The sequence below is a fragment of the Scheffersomyces xylosifermentans genome (assembly GCF_036884685.1).
Source record: "Scheffersomyces xylosifermentans strain CBS 12540 chromosome Unknown RJT20scaffold_5, whole genome shotgun sequence".
In the NCBI taxonomy this organism is placed as follows: Eukaryota; Fungi; Ascomycota; class Pichiomycetes; order Serinales; family Debaryomycetaceae; genus Scheffersomyces; species Scheffersomyces xylosifermentans.
In genome coordinates, this window is record NW_027042943.1 from 609,979 (window position 1) to 634,970 (window position 24,992).

The window sequence follows — 24,992 nt, forward strand, 5'->3', positions numbered from 1 at the left end:
GTTTTGATTTCTGACGTCAATGACGCAGAAATTGTACTAGGAGATGCGGCCATTAATGTGCTGCTACATGTGATGTAGGAGGGTGCAAAGCCTTAGAGGTTACATACGAGGTGGCTTTTACGAACCCAGGGCATACACTGTACTGACCCTTAAACAGTTTAAATAAAATTCATGAATGTTGATATGGCTTAGAAAGTAGGCACGAGTTTTTTTTCAGTGTATCCATAGAGTTAATGCTAAAAGATTTGGAGATTATCTGAAATTATTCCATTCAACGCCAAGATACAAAAAAAATTATAATAGTAGTCAAAATAGGAGAAGGGTGATAGCAAAATCACGATATTCATAGTAAAGTTTATTCGTTGTGTAATGCTTAAATTGAAAGAAAAAAAATCCAAACAAACCGCGATTTGCCGTGTTGCAATGGCCATTAAAGTTGCAATTAATCACTTCACAGAGACACGGTTATCAATATTAGTATACAAGATACCAAGGATTTGGGTCTTTAATCGGGTTATGTCTCTATGGATAGCACACAATATAGTGAAAAATATTCACCATTTTTCAACAATATGGTCCTTTGGTGATACCACAACTATAAGAATGGTGCATGGTGCATTGGGTATGCTGGCCCCAAGAAAATACACAGGAGGAAGAGCATCATTGGAGGAAATATGTTAACAAGTCGCCAAGTTTCCTAGATTGCACTAAAACAGAGAAGGGATGGACGGCATGGAGGACAAAGAAGGTTATTTCCTATTCTGCCTCCAATTACTAGGTGAAATGGCGCCTGCTGGAGCTGTTGTATTAACACTGACATATTGGATCTAAAAACATGCCTACTATGGGGTATACATGGTAAATTTCATGTTGTGCATCCCGCATGGGGCAAGATATAAAATATATGCATTGTTTTCGGTATTTACGTGCTGGTTTTTAATGAGGTGGTCGCAGTGGTTGGAACCGTTAGGGGAAACTGCCGTGGGTCCGTTTGCATCAGATTGTTAACTCAGGAGGTCAAATTAGGGGTGGAACAGTCAGTAACTGGGGTATTTGGCTGGAACCAACGGATGATTCCAGAATCACAGACCACCAGCCAGCGTGTAATGGTCACAAGATATGGTTCCTTTGTTCTCTGCCACGCTACCTAACGCATAATGGTCGAGAATATTGACAGCATCCACGAAGTCTTGGCTTCTGCGGCCACAGTAAGCAGAAAAACGGATGAAAATAATTTGTGTAGTAACTGAAAAAAAACCATAATACTTCAAATCGGAAGACGGCCATACACCCTCAAGGAGGAAGAAGTTCACAACGAAACAAACACATTATATCGACTTGCGACGTAGTTAAAGCACATTAAATTGTCGGTGTTTTCCGTCTAAGTTTAAACCCACCGTTCCAAATGACGAACACCACCCAAAACCTCGATTTCATTTACAGTGGCTGTTTCTCTCCGTAACTCTCTACTGAGCATCTTTTTCTTTTTGTGTCACACTCACAAGCCGTGCGTCTCTCTCTCTCTCTCTCTCTCTCTCTCTCTATGGCTCCACTGGCTCCACTGTGGAAACACACACACCTTTTCTCCCGAATCGTTCTCATTTTTACCATTGGCCTATCCGGAATATGACCTTACATCGCACAATAATTACCTACTTTAGACCAATTATCTACTCACGCACACTAAAATCTCGTCCTCCATGTCACTCCCTCTCACTGACACTGGCACCGTCCCGAACTGTTTCTCACTAATTTATTTTACGACCTGTCGCTAATTTGATCTCCGGTTTATTTTGATTCTTTCGTTTTTGGAGGTCAACGATTTTTGAGATTAATGACAACCGTTCTTTCGCAAACAGGCTGATCGATGGAGGTATTGTTTATACTTTTCTTTAGTTCTTAATCGTTTAACAAACAGCCCCCAGTTTACACACTTCGTGGCCGCCATCCGTGTGCTTCATTGAATTTAACTCCACTACAACATCCACAGTAGTCAATAGGCCTCAGTTCAGATCAGCGGATAACCCCAGATCCCCCCAAAAAAAGGAACAATATTAAGATATAGCAGATACCAAAGTTGGCATCAATAGTTTAGCTATCATTTTTGGAGATTTTGATACAGTATTCACAAGATAACCACTAGTTCCGTTAATCTGACTTTGTCAAACTGCTGCCATCGTTGATTCTCATCTAGTACCCTTCATATAGGCCATCGTCTCATCGACCATTTCAACTTTTACAGCCAAGAATAAGACCACCAGAAAAAGACAACCACACTTATTTTACTACAATGAACGCCGTCAAAAAGAGGTTCTCCTCGAACGGAAGTATGTCGCCCAAAAAGAAAGATGACAGAGCTTCTCCCTCGCTTCGTGCCCCTTCTGGGTTCACTCTTTCGCCAAAGAACAACGAGTTCGAAGGCTTATCACCCGAACTTGTCCCAATAGTCACGCTTCTCTCGCTGCAATCACATCGTCGTTATCATGAGGGTATTTTTATGCTCTACTACGACCTCAACGGTGACGGAAAACCCGGTGACAGAGAATGGAAGGAAGTCTACGGTATTCTTACGGGTTGTCAGCTTGCCTACTGGGACGCAGCCAATTTAGCTGCTTTCAGAAACAATCCAGACGCTTTGCTCGATGCAAGCGCTAAACCAAACTACATCAACTTTACTGATGCCGTTTATAACGCCATGAAGACCCTCCCCGCCGCCAAGCAGAACTTGGACAATGTCGTAATAGTGTCCACCACACTTAAGAATAGATATATTCTCCAGTACAAGTCATACAAAGACCTTGCAACTTGGTATTCTGCTCTACGCCTTTCCAATTACGAATATTCCTCCCTTCAGGAAGCTTATACGGGGGCCCTCCTTTCAGCTAGAGGTTCCCGCTTGTCCGATATTCGTACAATTCTTGCCGAAAAGCGTTTTGACCACGAAGATTGGGTATCCATTAGATATGGTTCCGGAATGGCCTGGAAACGTTGCTACGCTGTTGTGGAACCATCAGTGTCCAAGAAGAAGAGCTTCACTCCGGGCCGTATATTGTTTTATGAGACGGATCAGAAGAAGAAGAAACTGTTAATGGCAGTTGTCACTAGTGCCACATCAGTCAGCGCCGTATATCCTCAATCTCATCAACTTATTGACCACAGTACTATGCTTAAAATTGATGCGATGATTAATTTCAAGACTCCTACCGTCTCCACCAAAGTGTCCAAGAAGTCTGCAGATGACTTCAGAAACACATCTATTTTCATGATGCCCGAGCAACACTCGTCCGTGCCTGGCTTTGATACTTTGATTCGTTTCTTAGTGCCTTTACTTGATTCTTTTGGACTTTACGGTAGACCAACCAGACTCAAGGCCAACAGGGTGGATCCAGAGTCTTTATTATTCGGCTTGCCTACACTTCCTTTTGTTCATTACTTAGAATTGGATGACGTCATTGGTTTAACGGAACGAAGTGATTACTTGAATTGGGACGTTAAAGAATGGACTGCTAATATTAAGAGCATTATGAAGACAAAGTTGGATAGAGGATACGAGGGATGTGGTAGCCAAAGAGGAGTGGCAGGTGCAGTTAACTCATTGAACAGTCCAGTAGCCAGTAGACACAATACTCCCACACTGGCCCAACATGACCATAGAGCAAATAACAATAGCACAGGAAATCTTAGCAGCTCTTCAAGAGCTTCACCAGTTTCTCAACAGCATCCACTTCTGAGGCTGCAAGAAGCTTTGTATGGTCAACCTCCTTCTGGTCCAGATCCCATTAGAGTTGGTGTTGATCCATCAAGTCTGCGTTCAAGGAATATCCATGACTTATCTATTGACGTTGCTAAGAACAACTCTAGCGGTATTGCGGGAGCTTCTGCAATCGAGGCAGGCTCTCTTGCTGCGCAGGCATTTGATAGTAAAGAGAGCCACAAATCTGTCCAACTTGCTGATATATATCAGAAATACTCTTCTATTCAAACACCTTCTGATCAATATCAACTTGAAGACCGTAATGAGTTGTTGAACGGCACTCACGAGGAATTTGTTGAAGATGACTTACCATTTGGTATCAGGAAACTTGACTTGAATGAAAGTCTTGCCAATGGCAGCTCGAGCAGTTCAAATATTAACAGACACAGTGCAAACGTCTACCCTACAAATGACGAAGATTTGTTCAGCGAGGAGGATGAGGACGATGATGACGACAAGATTGACGCAAGACAGATTGGAAGATTATCAGGACTTCAACAAGCCGCTGGATTCAATTCTTCTTTGAGCGTTCCATCATACAACAACAGAAATAGTAGCCATTCATCCGTTCAATCACCAATGACACAATACAACGAATTCAATGAGCAGTTCAATAAGACCCTTGATAACAAGACTAGGAACCCTAGAAATTATGGTGAAATCTACGGAAGTGATGACGAGAGAGAACTTGACAGCTCTCCACCGCCATCGGCTCCTCCTCATGAGTCCAACACTTACCAATCTTACATCTCGAAATCTGGTCCTAACTACAACTTGGCTGGAGCTATCAACACTGTTTCCTCTGGGACTACTGTTACAACTCCCAAGGGCACACACTTTCCCGATGAAAGATCTATTCATTCCGAAGCAGGTAGAGTTTCTAGTGGGGACGACTCTTCGGTGGAACTGTTCACGAAGAATGGTGTAGAAGTACTTAATAACTTCTCAACTCCTTCGCAGCCTCAGAAGTTGGAGAAGCATGTATTGCCTCCCCAACAATCAGCTAAACCAAGATACATATCTTCTCCTAACATGACCCAAAACCAGAATCACACGTTCCAGTCTCCTCTGAGGAAAGAATCAGATGAAGTTGAGGATGTACCCCCAATCGCTATCGCTGGGCGTAGAACGGAGTCTCCACAGCAAATTGTGCTTCCTGAACTTCCACCTCAGCAGAGAAATGACATGTCGAACTACGCTCCGCAACCTCAGAAAGCTCCAAGACAGCAGAATGTTTATCCACAGGTTCCACCGCAACATGATACTTACCCCAACTCACAGAGTTTCGGATATCAGAAGCAACCACCTGTACAACAATACCCCCAACAGCAGTATCCACCACAGCAGCAATATCCTCCTCAACAAAAATATCCACCGCAACACCAGCAACAGCAATATCCACCAAAACAGCACCATCACCGTCCTCAACAGCAACCAAAGTATCCACCTTCAGGAAGAAGCCAACCTCCTCCTCAAGAGCAACACTATCGCCAACAACCACCACCCCAGCAACAACACCAACCTCATCCGTACGCTCGCCAGGCACATCCACAAGGTGGCTACCAATCACACCAACAAGTACCACATCAACCACAGAGACCTGGTGGTCAAATCCCTAGAAATAATGGCCAAACACCTCCTCCCTCGCAGAATCCAGCTAATATGAGAGGATACAACCCCCAACAGCAATATGAATATCAATACGATTTGCTGCAGTCGCTGTCTGGAAACACAGTAAACTCTAGGCCACATAATGGTTCTCAACCTCAAGTGGATCCTATGCAACGCGGTCCCAACCCATACAATAGTAGCAATGGCACAAGACGTTATTAGGACCATATATCGTCTAAGTCTTATAATGGATCCGTTTTTGGATGCCCAATTCATGTTTAAATGCATGCACTGTCAGTATTATGTACATTAGCCTCTAAGTGACACCTCGATGTGATTCTCTGTATATTATGAAATAATTCTTTATTAAATGCAACAATATAAGTAGTTGTCTACGGATTGAGGTAAGCTAGTAATTTATTAAACAAAGTATAGACTTTATGTACACTATTCTATAGATGGCCATAAGAACTATTCGATCTTTTGCAAACAATTAATTGGAACTATGCCCTCCTCTCCAGTTCTAAGTAGTTTGGCTTTACACCAGCCAGCAGCATCAAGTCTAAGAATAAATGCTCTTTGGCCAACCGTAATTGACAATTCGTCATCCAACTTTTTGCTGTAGTCTTTAACTACAAGATACTGAATTTGCCGCCTAACCCCAGGGTCCAAGCTGATATCACTTGCAACTATAGGCGGTAAGTTTAACTTCAGCTTATTTTTACTGAAATATTGGCCGTCCCGTTTTCGTCTCTGGTCAAGTTTTAGAGCTTTTTCTGGCTCTTCTAATGGTACGGATATAACCTGTGGTTTAATTGAGGAAGAGGGCTGAAGGCCTACTGGATCCTTTCCTTTGCCCAAATGAAACCGTCTGAGGAACAATGGAGAAAAGGCCAAACTCTTTTGACCAGGCATACCAAGAGGTGTTCTAGTTAAAATGGTTGTCTCTATTTGACTTTCTTCATCTTGTATATCTTGAATTCTGATAACTTTACTCAACCTGTCTCGAAAGAAATTGCCCAACGACTGTCGTTTTGCTCTTTTATCAGTACCATGAGCTAAACTCAAAGAATATTCGGATTCTGAAGTCAATTGCATTTGCAATGGAAGCACTATTTTTCTAATGTTTTCAGTGGCATCTGTCTTCTTCTCATCAAAACCGGACTTTTCAAGCTTAGTCAATGGTGAACCTCCTTTGTTTTCCTCGGAATAGTTGTAGTACTGACCACTGTAATTCATTACCATTTTCTCTTTACCGAACACACCCTTTCTCTTCATTACAAAAAAACCAATTATTATTATAAGGAAAACAGAGAAGATGGCAACCGGTAATCCTATTGCTAATCCCAATTTTGTAGACTTCCCAGAGTCACTGAATCCTCTACTCAAGCTGAGTGCTAATTGGGAAGTCGATGGGGTTTCCCTCGACACCGTGGTTGTTGCAGCTATTTCAGTATCAAAACTTTCATTCAATGACAGAGAAGATACTTCCAACTGAGGTACTTCTTGAGAAGAAGACAGGGAGTTAGAGGGTTCCTTAGAAGTTGAAGTAGAGGTTTTTGCGGCAACTGACTTTATCAATGTCTTTGTGACATACTCTGTAGTGTGTTTTCGGGAAGAAGTCAGAGGTATAGTTTCTCCGTCTCCCAAAGTATAGGTAGACGTAATTGTCATCAATATAGTTATGTCGCCGTCGTCTTCATTGCTTCTTCTGATTATTGTTAGAGCCATTTTAGAGAAGCCTGGAAAGCCAAATAAGAATAGTGGGTAACAATAACACCGAAAAGATGTCTTATAAGTCATTAAAAAAGAAAAAAACACATTGGTGTTCTTCTCCAATATATATTTCCACATATGTCCAAACCAATGATCGACTCTTGTATCATGTATGTTCCATAAGTGTCTACTATAAAAATAGAAATGCCCAGAACTGATGCAGTTTTTTTGCAATCATTTTCGAGGGGGCACATGTTTCAAATGTCAATATCTGAAACAAGACTGAATTTTGCGCTTTTCGATAATGCGCCCCATACATATTTAGTGTTCGTATATTTATAGGCTTTGCTAAAGATCTGATTCGTATAAATAGGTCAATATGTGTTGTATTTATTGTCGCTAGTAGTATTTATTCATTAGGAAAACTTAACTTCTTTTAAAAAAAACTCTGTGACCTAATTGGTCTTTTCATAATGTATTGTATTGTCGTAGTAAGCAAAATTTGGAATTTTAGTTTCTATTCTCCTTCTTCAAACCCTAACAAAATATAAAGTAAACCAGTGATATACGAGTAAATATAGATTGACACAAGGCAAAAATAAAGCCATGTTATCCGATGTTAACGAATTGAACTTGTACTATACACATCTCTCTAACACAGAACTATCCAGAACTCTAACGTGGTAACAAAGATTCAGTGGCTTCCTCATCAAGTGGTTTCTCCGAATCCTCTGTCCAGAGACCGTGGAAATAGCGATGATACGAGAAAACAGCAAAGAAAATTCCGATGATTCCGCCCAAAATGATATCAACAAAATGGTGTCTGTAGTCTTGAGTTCTGCTCAATGCAATGTAGCTAGCCAAAAGAATTGGCAACGAGAACAAAAGGAAGTGGTGGAGGGGTTGAGGAGCACCAGGCTTTAAGACCTTAAACTGACCAAATAACCAAAGCGTCAAATACAACAAACCGCTGAAACTAATAGAAGAGTGTCCGGAAGGAGTGGATCTCATTCCATCAATAAATACCGGAATACCCAAAGGAGCGGTACACACATTGATGTCAACTAAACCCGTTGTAGGGGTACCAGCCTCAGGACCACATCTAGCAAGGAAGTCTGGTCTAGGTCTACTGATCCAGTTTTTTAAGATGTCTGTAACAACACCGTTAATACACAACGACACGGCTAACCCTAGAATTGCAATCTGGAGGTTATGTAAGCTGGAGTGACGGTTGTTACTTGAACCGGCTTTGGCCAATGAAACTCCCAAAATTACAAATAATGGCACCAAAGTCGAAATCAAAATACAATTTATACCCGTGACTCGCTCAACCGTAGCGAATGGATGTGAGATGGTCAAGTCGTCAAGACTGAATTGTCTAGCGAAAGGTTTAGCATGTTCAGCGACTACAAAGAAATATACTCCCAAGGTCACAGCTATTATCCAATCTGGAATGAATTTTTTAAATGAAGGACTTTTCAAATAGGCCACGATACCCGAGGGGGTCAAGAATACCATCGTGTCTACTTGTTTGTTGTCCTTTAATCGAAAGAATAATCCATATTTCATGTCTTGAAAAAGTCTGTGATAGTTAACCCGATTAGAACGACGTGTACATAAGGGCTTTGGAAGGGTGGATATCGTGGCGTGCATATAATAAATATAGAGGCTGCCACATAGCGACATGGGAGACATTAAAGAGTGGTGAAAGGTAGAAGGTGGTGGAATTATGGTATCTTGGCATTGAATTGGAGTCATTCAGTGCAATTCATGGATGATACAATTTGAGTTTGGATGTGTTGGATTTGTTGAGCAATTTTTTCATAGGGCAAAGGGTGGAAATATCACTATTCAAAGTCTCTTACCTCCTTCTGTACTACATATGTTAAAAACCAACAGAAAACGACATTTTGACATTTTCACGTGACCCGAATTGTGGGGGTATGTCTATCTAATCATACTGATTTACTGATTACTCCATTTTACTGACTTCTTCAATTAGTGTTGTCTATTCTATATCACTACTCTTCTATAATCTCCAGAGCGGATAAGAATTACTCTATATTCTATCATGTAGAAAAATTGGTCAGAACTCAAGCGATTTGGGCAGTCTCCACTCTCTTTGGCCTGGAATTTCTCTCATAAATATACCCAAGAATAAGAATGATTGCAAAAACACTTAAACCAGAGGTGATTTCGAAGGTGGTGTTGTAGCAGCCAGATCCTTTAGCACATACGTAATCGTGAGCTGCATCGTCCCAATGGTCACTGTTGGTGTCGTAAATGAAACCGAAGATCTTGGTCATCACTGTAAGTCCAAAAGTCGTAGCTGTATACATAGCACCCCAGATGAAACTGTAGTTACGCATATCAAACAAGTCGGAGATGATAGCAGGATAACTGGTGAAGCTGAAGCCGTAAGCATATCCTATTAAAGCAGAAACCACCAGTAAGTAGATATTAACTGTGTTCAAGTCCGTAGATATCAGATCGATCTTAACAGAGTTCAACAAATGGCCTGTGAGCATTAATCCTAACCCGAGGATCAACACCCAATGACGCTGGCTATGGAGTTTGTGAACCAAGTAGTCAGATTGTGGTCCAGAAGATAGTCTACCGATGAAAGAGGCAATTGCAATAATAGAAACGTGCAAGGCTTGAAGACTATTCAATGAAGGAATGGGACCGGTCGTCTCTACCAAGACATTGGTGTAATAATAATGTACTGCCTTCAACACAAACCCTACGGAATAGATGTACATTTGGCCCAAACCTTGTACAATTGCAAAGATCAAGTAATGGTACCAGAATGTTGGGTGCAAAAAGGATTCTTTCAAACCCAAATGCTTGAGATCACTTGGTTGGAACTTCGTTTCATCTTCAACTTCCGTCTCGTCTCCCACCAGTGGAGTTTCAGATAAAAGGGCATCTGTTTCCAATGGCGTAGATCTGCTTTCTTCAATTTCATGCTGATGATGTATAGCGTCGATATGACCGTCTACCCTAATAAAGATAAACCCAATGAAAATCAGCAATCCACAAGCAATAGAGAGAAAGTGTAGAAATTGACCGACATCACCATGAAAAGTGTGGGTAGCGATATACAGAAAGAGTAAACTGGAAATGGCGAATGAAGCAATAGTAATACTTTGGGCAGTGCCTTTAAAATTAGGGAAGTTGATGGTAACAGCTTTAATGGAACTGAAGTATCCTGCCACAGATCCGATTCCTACCAAAAACATAGCCAGTAATAATTGGAGCACACTACTATCTGGTCCCTTTAAATATTGGGCGTAGACCCATGCATATCCAAGGGATATGGAAAAGCAACTAATCAACATTGGGATTTGAGTTCCATAGATATCCGTTACCAACCCACCAAGTACCGAGCCGAACGCGGTTCCAATGGTGGCACTGATATTCAAGTTAGCTGTCTGGGAAGCGTCTAGTTGACATCTTTCTGCCAATTGTGTTCCATAAACAGAGTAGACGAAGAGAGTTCCCGTGGAGAGCGACACGGGCACGGAAGCTACCAAGATCAACCAGTGATTTGTATGGGGAAGGAAGTTGTTAAGCTGCTTGATTCCCCTATGAAGAACGTGCATGTTGACGTATTTTAGCTACAAGAGAAACCAATGAAGTCCAGGAGATCAACGGAAAGAAAGAAAGAAAGAAAGAAAGAATATACCAATTTTCAGCTACAAATTCACAAATCGAATATCAATACTTCACCATACACAACAAGCAAACAAAGACATATACCAAACCACTTACACGCCATATTGAAGATCCACACTTCTGGCGGATTCGTTACCGGCACTTACGAATGGCACTATAACCGATGTGCTCATGTCTGCATACGGGGAGCCACCAAGACTCCGGGCATTGTTGAAGAGGGTACTGTGAGAGAGAGAGAGAGAGAGAGAGAGGGAGAGAGAGAGGGAGAAGGAGAGACCGTGGCTTTGAAGAAAGAACAATACCGAACAAGTCTTCAAAGATATAAGTAATAATTCCAAAATTATGGATGCAAATTTTGAACAAGGTAATATTTTGCATCTCAATGGAAGTCAGTATTATAAATATATTTTATAATGATTATTACGATTACTCTTATTATTATCATAATCACTTCTTGGCTACTACTGTACTTAGTTAAGTGACGGAAGTAAAGACCAGGAAAGTCGGCATTAGAAAGGGAGGGGAGACGGCATATAGTAAAAATACTGGGACGATTCACCCTTGCCGCAGTACTATATTGAAACTAATTGTTATTCAATTATCATGTGACTTTGTCTGAGCACGTCATACATGTAGGGCTTGTTAAGTTAATGAATATGAAGGCCAATGTCGGTAGATACTAATCAAAGAATCAGTTCAGTCTGACTGCAAAGTAACAGTTTAAAATATATACTAAATACAGACAGTATTTTGCAATATTAGGTAATATCTCCTCCTTCAATTTGAATTGACCATTTTTCCAGTTCTTCACTTCCTCGCCTGTTCATCTCCCTCTGTTTCTACTGTTGACAGTACAAAGGATAGCCCCAAAGTTCCCCCAAAGTCAAAGAGTTGCCCCAAAGTTGCCCCAAACTAAATACCATCATCACCTGATAGACATCACCTGACATCTATACGCAGTGCCATAAAAATTCTGACAAAAATGTCGTGCGCACGCCAAGTTTTCGTCGAGTTTCCAATCGACGATTTTTCACTCTGGAGAAGCAAAGGAGTACACCATTTGACGAGTTATAAGCATTGAAAGATCCGTATTCACGACGTAGATATACTTCAGAACATTACAGCACAATGCCAGTTGATCCAGAAAAGTTAGCCAAGTTGCAAAAGGCCACTGCCAAGAAGGTCGGTGGATCCAGAGTCAAGGCCAAGAAGAACGTTAAGACTGAACAAGACGACACCAAGTTGATCGAGGCTTTGGGCAAATTGAAGGCCACCAAGATTGAGGGTGTTGAAGAAGCCAACTTCTTCAAAGACGACGGTAAGGTCTTGCACTTCAACAGAGTCGGTGTCCAAGGTGCTGCTGCCAGCAACACCTTCGCTTTCACTGGTTACCCACAAGAGAAGAACGTCACTCAATTGATTCCTCAAATTTTGCCACAGTTAGGTGCTGACAACTTGGAAGTCTTGAGACAATTGGCTGAGCAACTCCAAGCTGGTAAGACTCCAACTGAGTTGAACGCCGGTGCTTCTGCTGGTGGTGACGAGGATATCCCAGACTTGATTGACGAGAAGTTCGATGATGTCGAGTAAATTCGATAATCTGGTGATTGCTACGAGCCCTTTCATGGAAGTACTTACCGTTACGGACTTTCACTCCGGAGACCTAATTCTCTGGATTTCATGAAAAATTGAAAGGCTTCGCTGTCGTATTTTCCTTTTATGGTTAGTCGTCTAGGGAGTATTGATAGCGCTGAAGATCGATGAATAACATTATATTACATTCTGATCCTAGTAGGGTTGACCTGTATAAAACTAGTATAATTTTTAATGCATTACGGTTTCAGAGAAGATGTAGCCATTGTAGATCGTGGAGAGAAGGTTCCAATTGATGATTTCTATGAAGTTTATTTAAAAAAAAGTCCCAATTCACTAAGAAATTCACTCTGCTTCTGATGCATTGAAAATAAAGCAACTTCTTTTTAAACAAACACTATCAAAATTGTTTCCCGAGTCGTGAATTACCCTCCTGAATCCTTTCAATACCTTTCATATACAATAAAAGCACTATTATTCATCTAATCACAATCCCATATTTGACATCTACAGACCTTTAACCTTAGACAGCTTATGACGAAAATGTAGTCACGTGACATTTACGACATGGCGGTTTACGTCATTCCCCCTCGTTCTTTTTTTTTCGTGTTTGCTTCCTGCACAATGCTACAAGTACAGCCCCCCGATTTCAAAGCTTCTGGAACCCATTTCACAGTCGGTTTTCTGTTTTAAGGGGGTCCTTATATACAATAGAGGGGTTAATTTCGGCTTCAGCCTTCAAAAGGTTCTATAACCAACAACGGTTATTGAATGGATCGGTACATGATATACAATGGTATAGGAATAGTTTTATTATAGGGGTTACTGTGGCCACGATGGGCTCAGGGAGGACTAACCAATGTAGACATTATTGTTAATTATACTCAAACTGTAGTATGTAGCGGAAAGCCTTGTTTTTGTCTCCCCTCTCATGGTATATCGACGGAGTAAATGGTTCCGTTATGGTAACACACACCGAAAGAACCGTAGTATCAACAACCAGGGAACCAATCCAAGCCGACCAATTACCTCGAAATTTTGGCAATAATTCTATGTACAGAAGACGTCACTTCCACAGTATGCCAACGGTTGTCGCCGTTCTTCGGCCAAGAATCCATCTGTGCTAGCAATGCCGTGGCACACTGCTGCTGTAGTTTGACGTATCGGTTATAAAACACGAGTTAGGCAAATTTTCAGATAGATTTAAATACGTCAAAATCGGTGTTGCCAAACATGTGTTCGATGACGGTATAGAACACCGGTACACGGCAAGAACGGAGAATGAAAAGTTTCAATAAAACCATATACACGTCAACTCCGATGTAGCAATAAACTTAAAATAGAGGTTGGCAGCGAGGGGGGCTTTCTTTAGCAAATTCCAGAGGTATATAAGGGGGCTTGAAACCCACCAGAATCGTCGACAAGTTGGAATTGACTCAAGCTCGGTGCCCACCATAGTCTACAAACAGTTGTATTCCGAGGTGTAATCGTTCAAACCCCAATTAAATATCCAAAAAACACCCAGAATGACATTATCTAAGCACGTCAATGCTGAAGTCTTATCCAGCAAGTTGTTGAAAAGTTCTGCTAGACAGAAATTGTCCCAACGTGAGCAGTACATCTCCAAGTACGACTCGGAGAAGTTGATTCCAAAGTATGAGATTCCCCAGGATTCATCCCCGGACGAATTGGTCTACAAGTACTTGACCGAGGAATTATCGTTGGACGGTATCCCCACATTGAACCTTGCTTCCTTTGTTAACACTAGCGTTACCGATACCCAATTGAAGTTGATTACCGATAACGTTACCAAGAACTTGGCTGATAACGATGAATACCCTTCATTAATCGATTTCCAACAAAGATGTATCTCTATCTTGAGTAACTTGTGGAATGCTCCAACCAAAACTGATCCAGAGACTGGCCTTAAACGTACCAACACTATTGGAACTGCCACCACTGGTTCTTCGGAGGCCATTATGTTAGCTGGTTTAGCATTGAAGAAGAGATGGCAAGAGAAGCGTAAGGCTGCCGGAAAGTCTATTGCAGAGCCTAACATCATCATGGCTACTTGTGCTCAAGTTGCTTTGGAGAAGTTCGCTCGTTACTTCGATGTCGAGGACAGACTTGTTCATATTACTGAGGAATCTGGTCACGTCATTGACGTATCAAAGATTAAGGAAAACGTCGATGAAAACACCATTGGTATTTTCGTTATCCTTGGATCTACCTTCACTGGTGCTTTTGAACCAGTGGAGCAGATCAATCATCTCTTAGATCAAATTGAGAAGGAAACAGGTAATGACGTCAGAATCCATGTCGATGGTGCTTCTGGTGGTTTCGTTGCTCCTTTCGTTTACCCTCACTTGAAGTGGGACTTCAGTCTTCCAAGAGTCGACTCTATTAACACTTCTGGTCACAAGTTCGGTTTGACCAGTGCTGGTTTGGGTTGGGTTCTTTGGAAGGACGCCGATTTGTTGCCTAAGACCTTGAAATTCTCCTTGGACTACTTGGGAGGTGTCGAAGAGACTTTTGGCTTGAACTTTTCAAGACCTGGTTTCCCAGTTATTACTCAATACTACAACTTCTTGGCTCTTGGAAGAGAGGGTTATTCTAAGATTTTCAACAGTTGTATTTCTAATGCTAGATTGTTGTCCAATTTCTTAGAGAAGTCTGGTTACTTCGAGGTTTTGTCTGTTATCCACAAGGAAATCGATGAGAAGAGGGCTGCTGAAATCTACACCCTTCCTCACGACAAGAGCCTCAACCACCACAGAGAAGAGACTACAAATGAAAAGTACGAACCTGGTTTGCCAGTTGTGGCCTTCAGATTCTCTAAGGAATTGAGAGAAACTTACCCTGAAATTCCTCAGTCAATCTTCTCTACCTTACTTAGAAACAAGGGTTTCATTGTTCCAAACTATCACTTGAGTCCTGATGAGGGAGAGAAGGAGATTTTGAGAGTTGTTGTACGTCAATCTCTCAGTTTGAACTTATTAGAAAAGTTGGTTGGCGATTGTATTGAAGCCATTGAGTTGTTGACCAAGTCCTGTAAGGACGTCCGCTCCATTATTGCTGCAAAGCATAACACTGAGGAGGAAGACAAGGAACTTGTCTACAGTTTGTTGTTGTCCATTGCTTCTGGCGGTACAGAAGACGTCAAGGCCGAACAACACAAGGTGTTCGATGTTCCAGGCACCGGCCATGGAAAGCACAAGAGATCTTACCGTGGTACTTGTTAGAGGGCGACGACCGTGTTGGTTATCAGTCCCGTTCTTTTACAAAATAAGTAGGCTTTAGTGAAATTTAGTTCCATAAAAATTGAAATTGCAAAAATGTCTTTCCCTGTACGAGTTTTCGGCCGAGTTCTGCATATAACATATATTGCGACTTTCCGTAGACGTGAAAACTTTCTCCTCTTCCTACAGCAACCAATACTAATACACCACAGTACACTAACTGTCAACGTCTGTCAAATCAGGCAAACTACTGTCTCCAGCAAGACCGGTAAGTACCAAACAACTCTAAATGCATATCCCTGCCCGCCTTTATCCATACCACCTCCCTGACTCTTACTGAAACGAACAGTCCTCCACACAGCCATACATGTGGCACGGCAAGGAATGTCGCGCGGCTCAGACTTAGCAACCATACGGATGCGAAATACGACATCGTGTTTAATTGGAACATGAATGGGCCTTTCTCTTTATATCCTACAAGATTGCTCCTTAAGGGGAAATAGCAATGATAGTAGGCTTGGGTATCATTCAATTTTTTCTTGATCTGTGGAAGGAGTTTGTAACTTTTGTAGCTATTTAGTTGCGAGTTCTGTTCTTGTTCTTCTTTAATTATATATTGTTTCTTTCTTAGCATTGGTCTATTCTCTGTTAATTCAATTCATTGATATTGTCAGATCTTCCATAATTCACTTTAGAAATAACACCAATTATGCCTACTCAACAAGAAGTCAACACACACAAGGTCGCTACCATTGTTTCGTTGATCTTATCCCTTTACGGTAATATCAGCTATTTTATCTCGCCAACAGAACCAGGCTCTGGTTTTGATGTTGGAGAGACCCCATTCTCGGGTAGCACTATAGTTGTCTTCGTCTACTGGATTCTCCTTTACATCCTTCAATTGAGCTTTGTTTTGCAAATCTTCTTGCCAAACATCGAAAATGCCCGTTCCGAAATCACCGTTTTAGTGGGATGGCATTTCGTGATCTTTAACGTCGCTTCTTACTTATGGGCTGTCTTGTTCACGGGAGGTCACTACTTCTGGAGTGAAGTGATCTTGATTATCAACTTCCTTAACATCCTTGCTTTGTACTTCAGCCATAAGACCTTCGCCATCAAGCCATTGACTAGCTGGACTTTGATCCATCTCCCTCTTTCCGCTTTCCCATTATCGTGGTTGCTCTATGCTATCTTCTGGAACGGAGCTGTCTTGTTCAGAGTCACTGATCTTTTCGGTAGAATCATTGCCAATGTCTTGATCTGGGACTTCCTTTTGGTTCCAGGCTTCTTATTGTTCATCTTCAACGATTGGGGTGTTGGAATCAGTTCTACTATTCTTACTTTTGGTCTTGCTTTCGGCCAATTGTTCACCAAGGTATTTGCTCTTCAATGGATTTTTGCATTTGTCATCTCCGGTCTTTTGTTAGTCTTCAGCGTTATTGCTGCTGTCTCTGGTACATTGCGTGGAGGTGAAACCATTGCTATCACCGAAGATAGAGAGGCTGCACCTTTGTTGTAATCAGCTAGACGTCTAAAAGTCGCTGGGACAACCAATATCTTTTAACTTTTTATAGTGATTGGGGTTGTCTATATAGCTTATATAGTTTGTATTGTTTCTAAGTTCTCTTCTAACTAATGCTTCTAAAGAAGGCTTTAGCATTGGTGACATAATAATACAAGTTTTTGACTTTGCTAATGAAATGACTGTAGAAATGGACCAGAATTAAGAAAGAACCAAGATTTAGTATATACGTAAGCTCCAATGTATATAAGCGAGGATTTCATTTTAATTAGTTTTAAACCTCTTTTTGTTAGAATTTCTTGTCGAATTTCTTGGTTTTATGTTCTTCCATGGTGTCTAAATTAACAGTGCTTTTATGGGCCAAAATCCAATCCTTATTGGACTTCACCTATCCACCAATTCTTAAATAATTAAATTATATATGATTCTATATTTATATCTATTGTAGCCAGAAAGTTCATTCTTTCGCCTTTTTGATCGGTTGAACCATTTTTTTGATCAACTCCTGCCTCACCAACTCCGGATGTTCATTAAGAACAACAGAGTTATAAAGTAGAACGTTAGAATGATGGCTCAAAGAAGCAAGAGTATCTCGATGAACATTGGTCATAAACTCCGCTCTGGAAGTGTCTGGGTTACCTAGTCCAACATACTTCGATTTGAGCTGATTATACTCGTTTGTTTCCTTAATCTTGTCGGCCATGCTAGCAACTCTTAAAGCCCAAAATGAATAGAAAAGAACAACATTGCTAGTATATCATATCATATATACTATCCATCAATACTACAGTATCTGAAAATACGAAACGAGACATTTTTCAATGTCGTCTTTGGATCGCATCAGATGAGACTTGATGAAGAAGTATAATTTAAACTATCTTAATAACGGTTGAACTGTATGCCCCAAAACGGAAGTCTATGCATGAGGCGATCCGGAACGGAGCTATACCTGCATATAACCTTGCTTTAGTCCGCACCCCCCCATTTTCGCTAAAAAAGCAATGAAAATCCTTTTAGTGTCACGATCCAAAATTTTCTTGTAAGGCAATTTTGCAGACTGGGGAAATGTTGGTTTGCGAGAGACAATCTGTCCCCACGCACCAAAGATGCGGAGTAATGGAGGGAGGGATAGTTAAGGTGCCAGTACAGCGTGGATCTTTGCTATGTTACGTTCACACGACAGGTCGGTCAGTCTGCACCCATCAAATTGAAGTTCTCGTAAAAAATAGAGTTGCGTTGGGGAGTTAGGGTCGGGGTGGGCATCTTTTGTAAGGTCTAATATGGAGGGTATAATATAAAAAAAAAACAGTACTACAGTGGCCCACTGTGTAAGTGTGACCTGTGGGCAAGTTTCGTCGTAGATCTGCGATTTTTGTCGGTATTGGATATTTTTAGTGGGTCGAAGTCTAGATTTGTAGTGACACCGCAAGGATCTGTGTAGATCTCTTAGGAAATCCCCCCCCCCCCCCCCCCCCCCCCCCGCTATGGTAATGGTGCCATGTAGTGATGAGTTGGCAATGATGGCACCCAAGGAGTTCGTAATAGGCGAAAGTGTAGCCATGTGATAGTAGATTTAAGTTCTAGGAGACAGAGAATCACACCACGAGCAGCTCCCAATAAAGACATAAGAACTGGCCTCCTAAGCCTTTGCCCTTGTTTTCCGTCAGTGCCCTTTTTACCACCACCCTCAGTAGTCCTTCTCCGATATTTCGCAGCTTTCTCGCTAGGCAGAAAACTCCTCCGGCGTCGCAGAGATTATTGACCCTGACTTCCGGGGAGAACTCCCTTACATACGCCGCATATGGGTAGACATAGCAGCGAATTACGGTTATTGACGCTTCCCAGGTGTCGAGCGAGATTGTTGGGGAAACGGCGACGCACCCGAGCAGAGTCAAACTTGAGGGGAGAATGCTGGGGAAGAAATGTGGGTGTGGGTGTAGGAGTGGGTGTGGATTCAGAGGATGTTCTAGGGAACAACTTGTTGAAATTGAGGTGGTTCATGGAGGTTAATATGGTGGCATTATTGGTTGGATTTCGTATTACAAGCAACAGGGGTAGTAGAGATAACCTGTTCGTCACCGGTCTGTTAGACGAAGTAAGCTTTTTTTTTTTCTTTATCTGTGAGGCTCAAAGAATGGGTCTCCTCATACGATGGAAACGCACTAAAAGACTGAAATCTAAATTACTTTAAATTACTGAGAGAGGCATCAGTATTCAGAAAAATCGTTATCTATTAAAATTTTGAAATGCAGTGTAAGGCTTCGGGTTCGAGTTGTTTCGGTAAGTTGATATTTTCGACGACTATATTTGAGTCGGGCCAGTATGTCAGTATCTAAACGCTGATTTTTGTCCTATTTCTCATCCATACGAAAATCGCTTACTTCACGTTTATAGAATATCAAATAGAATAGCAGATGGGGGATTACAACTTTTCAGGCTTTTCTTCCCATGACTCTTCAAAAAACGCACCTTTAGGCTTAGTTCTCCCTATTTTTTTTTTATTAGTACGTTTTCTCTCGCTATGACTTTCGCTCTCTCTCGCCCTTACTTTCTGTAGACTCTCTCTGTCTCATTATGTCCCTCTCTCTGACTCTCCCTCTCCCTAATCTTTAATTCCCACCCCACACGCCCGGCTCCGCTTCTTCCCTCCTCATTTTTTTGTTTGCATTTCTCTCCCTACAAATTTCTCTCCTCACATCTCTCTCTCTCTTTCTTTCTCTTTCTCATTCCTTCACCATTCTCTCCGTCTCTCTCTCCCGTCTGTCTCTCCGTCTGTCTGTCTCGTCTGTCCCTCCATCTCTCTATGCCTAACTCCTTCCCTCAAATCTTCCCCATTTTTTCTCCCACTTTCTCCCACTTTCTCCCACACCCTCACCCATCACCACCCGCACTTTCTCCCACTCTCCCAATCTCACTCCCTCCACCACCACCCCACCGCCCCGTCTCCCTAAAAATATCCTCCTCCCGCCAGAAAACTCACCGTTTTTCTGTTCGCTTCGTCGTGTTCGCTTTTCTTTTGTCTCATTTCTCTCTCTAACAAACAAATCTTTTTTGGCAGTAAATTTCGGGCGTCACTACCACTACTTCTTCTTGAGGTAAAGTAAGAGTTTCTGCAAAGACATACCAATAGAGTCACTTAAACCCGCTAGAACTCCGTCCGCAGTACTACCAGTGTCACCAGGCCAAGATCTGAGCTCGTGCCATTCAAAACGATCCGTTTTCTTTACATTACCGTGTAAAGACACCTCATATATATTGACTGCCATTCTTGATACGAGTCACTATTCAAATAAACTGTTGTGATCAGCGTTTATCAGATTTACCACTACGATCACGATTCTCCATCGATTATTATCGGTCACCAGTGTTACGTATTATAGTACTGCCACTATCAACCGCCGTAGCCAGTTCTGATCGTCGTAATCAGATTCTCCACAGAGTCCTCCGTCGCTACTACTATTACTCATAATCTCCGCAGCGGCTAACTCAGAAGTTAAAGAGTTTCGTCTTTCTTCTTCCCCAGCAATCATCTCAGTCACCCTATTGACTCCCTGGAATGGCACCTAGCACAACAGTTAAAGCTTCGTCATCAAACACCACCTCCAAGAACAACGCTTCATCGATCACTTACAAGCCAGGTAACAGCTCCTCTGTCGCTGTATCCAACACTACGAACACTAGTCTTAACCCTGTCAAACCGGCCTTTGACGTCTCAGAACTCATCTCCGACAACGATAACGCATCGATAGAAGTCTTCAAGATGTACCAGCACAAGAACTATCTTCCCCACAACCAGCGTATCTCCAACATCGCATGGAGAATCCAGAACAAGAAGCTCTTATCTGGGACAGCTGCTCCTACTAGCAAACCTGGTGGTATCTCCAAACCCATTCACAGACAGAACTCGGTAGGAAGCAACAGATCGAACAGCATAAGCAAGCCAAGCAGTAAAGCTGGCTCCGTGGATAACTTAAACGACCCCAATTTGGATGAGTTCGACTATGTAGCACACATCAGAAGAATCAGTCAGGAAGAATATAACCAAGCCAACAGTGCCGCCGCCGCAAATGCCCAGAATGTCATTAATGCAGCTAATGGTAGTCAAAACGGTTCGGCAAGTATCGCTTCAAACGCATCGCCAGACTCTAATTCTACATCTTTAACCTCGCAGAGCTCTTCGATGTTTGGAACAATGAAACTGGCTGCAACGGTATCAACGAGTAATAACACAATCTCGAACAACGGTACATCCTCGGAGTTGGTTGGCACCAAGAACAAGCACGGTCTTCTCAACATCAACAACAACCCCAATAACACCAACTCTCTCTCCAACACCAACAACAACTTTCTTTCGTCGTATATCACCTCGTTGGAGTCCACCCTCAAGTCTGATTTTAAAATGAACTCTGGAGTGCCATTTTCAGAATCGCAGCAAGGTTTGCCTAACTCAGGTGCCTTGGTAACATCTCCAACTATGAGCAAACTGAAGACCTCTCCAGCAAACTCTTCGATCGGAAAGCGGGTCTTACAATGCACAAACTGTCAAACCAAGACAACTCCTTTATGGAGAAAGGCCAACAACGGTGATTTGTTGTGTAATGCTTGTGGTTTGTTCTATAAGTTACATGGAGTGTTGAGACCGTTGAACAATTCTTCAGGTTCGGTTATTCCAGGAGCTGGGAATGACTCTTCTTCGCTCCCTACTTCTTCAGGACCAACTAGCATCCCTACAAAGGCTAACCCTACGATCGGAGCAAAGCCTAGGGTTCCTTCTGATAAGATTATACTGAACAATAACACCAACTTATTCAACGGTCTCCAGGGTACTAAAGATACATTTTCACCATCATCTGCTCCGATTAACAGTCAAAATGATAGGTTTGCATTATCCAATCAATTCGATCTTGCTAATTACGAAAACTCGAACAGGTTCTATGGGGATTCGACTAACAAGGATATGATCAATATGGACACCTTCCTTGACTTCACAAATGATGGCCTGAACGTTAATATCACCAACAATGGCCACTCGAACACTTCTGCATCAACTACGAATAACAACAACTCAACAACTGATACCACTCCCTCTGGTCTTTCTAGTAGTTTACCTAACAATAACTCTACTTTCCAGCCAAATCCCATGCATTCAAATAACATTGACGAGATTGATAAGCTTTTGAATATCAATTTATTCCAATCTGATTCGTTCACCATAGGTAACAAACCCAGCGGCAACTATTTTGAAATGGATACAGACAATGCAGGTAGTTCATCTATGCCAGGTGTAAATGACGATATTTTCATGGAACAAAACATCCCCACCGATTCCAATGTACATATGCAACAAGGAGATTTGGACCTTAATATGATGGACCAAGCGCAACAGCAGCAAAATGGAAACTGGAACTGGTTGGATTTCAGTCCACCACAGAACTAATGACTCATAACAAGTAATGATTGACTCCGGAGTTGTCAATAGACATTACTTATAATTCCTTCTTTACGATCTCGATGTTTAACGCATACTGTAATAATTGTCTGGTAGAGGATAGCTGTACCAAGGGTATTTAATTTATTTAGGGCGGAATACGTCCATTTATATATTTGTAGCTGTGTTCTCGCTGTATATTAGCATTTAATAGTGATAAGATGAAATTCCAATAGAAAAGGTGATGTGTAGACCTATAGAGAAGTATTGACTTATAGTATTACGAATACACTACTACTTGTTTCCCTTTCTTGCTAGCATCGATTGCAGCCAAGAATACCTCCAATAAGTTGTCTCCTTTCTTGTATTCAGCTTTGGTGAATGGAATATCCTTGAGCTTACCTTCTTTGTACAATTTGACTGCCTTGTTGATCGACTCAACTTTCTTCTCTGCACCAGTATATGGATAAAAGTTCAAGTAGTAGACGGAAAGTGTAATGTTGTTGTACAATTGAATCTTGGAGTCAAAGGTTACAGGTTCCCCTGAAATGACACCGTAACTGACCACGATTCCATTGAAGGACAATGATCTCACCAAACCTGCTACGGTTTTACCTCCAACACTGTTCAATGCCAATCTCACCCTACCCTTGTCACCAATGAGTTGAGGCAAAGTTTCGGTGTAAAACTCCTCTGATGAAAACTCTGATTCCGAAAAGACCTTGGTGGCCCCGAAATCGTATAGTTGTTTGATTTCTTCGTCGGACTTCCCATCTCTTACAATTGAAATGGTTTTGATATTCTTCAATGAAGCAAACTGAGTAACAAACTTGGAGACTTGGGAGTTTCCGGAATTTTGGATGATCCAATCGTTACCGTCGTCTTTCCAATCTTTAACAAAAAACTCCACAAGTTGGTCAGCTGTTGGTGGGTTAATTGCAATAGTTCCAGCCTCATTCACTGGAAGCGAGTCTTCGTCATTTGAAACGAGAATGAAAGGCTCCTCGTCCTTATCGATGGTTACAAGGGCATGAGTTCTCCAAGTACCAAATTTGGAGAATCTAGGAACAACCCAGTCTCCCACTTTATAGTTTTTCACTTCTGAACCGACATGAGATACTCTAAGTACTCCTTCGTTACCTGGAATAAAGACAGGTTCCTTGGCATTCAAATACTGGATATTGGGAGCAGCGTAGCCGCCTCTAATTGCCGAAAGATCAGAAGGATTAATGGCACTAGAAAGGGTTTCAACAATGACCTGATTTGGCTGCAATTTTTCAGGGTCGATGGTGAACTCTGTTAAGTTAAGGGTGTCCTTGAAGACAGTACCGTGTTTTGTATAAGTTATTGAATGTGCTTTGATAGACATGTTGTAGTGGTATTTGGAAGCAAAAATAGAGAAGAAGCGAAGAAACTAAGCGAAGTTGACAATGAAGATGAAGATGAAGTTTAAGGTGAAGAGCAACTATAGCACTCTTTATTTCAGTTACTTGTTATCACAATATTGACAAATTCAAGCCTTGTTTTTTAGTGTTTTCCAGTTTCTTGTTACTTTTCTATGGAATATTCAACCGAATTTATATATTTCACCCTTTTTACCCAAACACGGCTTTCATTCAATTAGTCAATTTTTCCAACACTTACCTTGCAACCTTCCCACTCTTTCAACTCCACACTATCACTAATTACTCAGCAGCTTACTATAGCTTCCTATTTAACGAGCCACAAGATCCAAGAGTTTTTTATCTTTTGTATCCACAATACAGTCTACAGTCTACAGTCTACAATCTATGGTTTGCCGTCTACCGTCTGTTGTCTGCAACACACCTGTTTACACCTGACTATCTCTTCTACTCAAGCCTCTCCCTTCTCCTTACAGCCGTTACTCCACACTTTTTCAGGTTTTAAAGCCGAACCGGCAATAATCGGTTAAAACATGGTAGCGCTGCAAATTTATTTCAAATTTTTTTCTTTACAAAATTTCTTTTTCAAGAGATGAATGAAGTCACGTGAAATCCTCTAATGGTTAATGTTAGTAATGGGTTGGGTTATGAGAGGAAGGAAGTGAAGTCTTGATGGAAAGATCCTTTTAAGTTCGTAAAATGGTGCAGGTATATGTACCGCTGGCAAGCAGTTAACTAAGGTTTTCAGATAATTTTCTTCTATCCATGAAAGAACCCTTTAAAGAAATAAGCTCTTTTGCCTTTTCTTATTTAGAATAGTCAGGCACAGAATTTGTAGTATATCAGTATGAAGGGAACAGAAAAGCAGTTGGATGGAGTAGCAAAGCATAATTTTCCCTTCTTCGTTCACCTCCATGCCACTATGACAATGATTTTCCATTTGCTGCCCCTACTGCAAGCCATAGAAATATCCAATTTGTAGGTCTACCTCCGCCTCGGGAAGTACTACGACATCCCTGTTCCGTAGATGGAAAATATTACAAATACA

General features: G+C 41.5%; 10 protein-coding genes across 10 annotated transcripts; 5 read left to right on the forward strand and 5 right to left on the reverse strand. All coding sequences in view use genetic code 12, as the record gives it.

Moving 5' to 3' along the window:
* Positions 1 to 2,290: 2,290 nt before the first annotated feature.
* On the forward strand, positions 2,291 to 5,587 carry RJT20DRAFT_96961 (uncharacterized protein; the record flags this gene model as incomplete). Its single annotated transcript, XM_064921652.1, has 2 exons — positions 2,291 to 4,142; positions 4,245 to 5,587. 2 exons carry the CDS (start codon positions 2,291 to 2,293, stop codon positions 5,585 to 5,587), a joined length of 3,195 nt encoding a protein of 1,064 aa, XP_064773633.1.
* Positions 5,588 to 5,836: 249 nt separating this feature from the next.
* FUS1 (Fus1p) lies at positions 5,837 to 7,096 on the reverse strand (the record flags this gene model as incomplete). The annotated part of the gene is made up of 1 exon (XM_064918635.1): positions 5,837 to 7,096. One exon carries the CDS (start codon positions 7,094 to 7,096, stop codon positions 5,837 to 5,839), a length of 1,260 nt encoding a protein of 419 aa, XP_064773634.1.
* A 302-nt stretch (positions 7,097 to 7,398) lies between these two features.
* On the reverse strand, positions 7,399 to 8,679 carry DPP2 (phosphatidate phosphatase). The gene has a single exon (XM_064917357.1). The coding sequence runs from the start codon at positions 8,648 to 8,650 to the stop codon at positions 7,757 to 7,759; it is 894 nt and encodes a 297-aa protein (XP_064773635.1). The 5' UTR covers positions 8,651 to 8,679; the 3' UTR covers positions 7,399 to 7,756.
* Positions 8,680 to 8,956: 277 nt separating this feature from the next.
* Positions 8,957 to 10,788, reverse strand: RJT20DRAFT_48051 (permease). Its single transcript, XM_064920316.1, has one exon. It carries the CDS (start codon positions 10,684 to 10,686, stop codon positions 9,175 to 9,177), a length of 1,512 nt encoding a protein of 503 aa, XP_064773636.1. The 5' UTR covers positions 10,687 to 10,788; the 3' UTR covers positions 8,957 to 9,174.
* A 631-nt stretch (positions 10,789 to 11,419) lies between these two features.
* Positions 11,420 to 12,622, forward strand: EGD1 (Egd1p). The gene has a single exon (XM_064920317.1). The coding sequence runs from the start codon at positions 11,888 to 11,890 to the stop codon at positions 12,347 to 12,349; it is 462 nt and encodes a 153-aa protein (XP_064773637.1). The 5' UTR covers positions 11,420 to 11,887; the 3' UTR covers positions 12,350 to 12,622.
* Positions 12,623 to 13,878: 1,256 nt separating this feature from the next.
* On the forward strand, positions 13,879 to 15,594 carry GAD1 (glutamate decarboxylase; the record flags this gene model as incomplete). Its single annotated transcript, XM_064918410.1, has 1 exon — positions 13,879 to 15,594. One exon carries the CDS (start codon positions 13,879 to 13,881, stop codon positions 15,592 to 15,594), a length of 1,716 nt encoding a protein of 571 aa, XP_064773638.1.
* Positions 15,595 to 16,300: 706 nt separating this feature from the next.
* On the forward strand, positions 16,301 to 17,110 carry RJT20DRAFT_135556 (uncharacterized protein; the record flags this gene model as incomplete). The annotated part of the gene is made up of 1 exon (XM_064918411.1): positions 16,301 to 17,110. The coding sequence occupies one exon, from the start codon at positions 16,301 to 16,303 to the stop codon at positions 17,108 to 17,110; it is 810 nt and encodes a 269-aa protein (XP_064773639.1).
* Positions 17,111 to 17,340: 230 nt separating this feature from the next.
* RJT20DRAFT_48059 (U2 snRNP complex subunit YSF3) lies at positions 17,341 to 18,031 on the reverse strand. The gene has a single exon (XM_064920318.1). It carries the CDS (start codon positions 17,814 to 17,816, stop codon positions 17,571 to 17,573), a length of 246 nt encoding a protein of 81 aa, XP_064773640.1. The 5' UTR covers positions 17,817 to 18,031; the 3' UTR covers positions 17,341 to 17,570.
* Positions 18,032 to 20,524: 2,493 nt separating this feature from the next.
* Positions 20,525 to 22,686, forward strand: RJT20DRAFT_48087 (uncharacterized protein). Its single transcript, XM_064920320.1, has one exon. It carries the CDS (start codon positions 20,670 to 20,672, stop codon positions 22,548 to 22,550), a length of 1,881 nt encoding a protein of 626 aa, XP_064773641.1. The 5' UTR covers positions 20,525 to 20,669; the 3' UTR covers positions 22,551 to 22,686.
* Positions 22,687 to 22,821: 135 nt separating this feature from the next.
* On the reverse strand, positions 22,822 to 23,910 carry MRF1 (Mrf1p; the record flags this gene model as incomplete). Its single annotated transcript, XM_064918821.1, has 1 exon — positions 22,822 to 23,910. One exon carries the CDS (start codon positions 23,908 to 23,910, stop codon positions 22,822 to 22,824), a length of 1,089 nt encoding a protein of 362 aa, XP_064773642.1.
* Between the last annotated feature and the right edge of the window lie 1,082 nt (positions 23,911 to 24,992).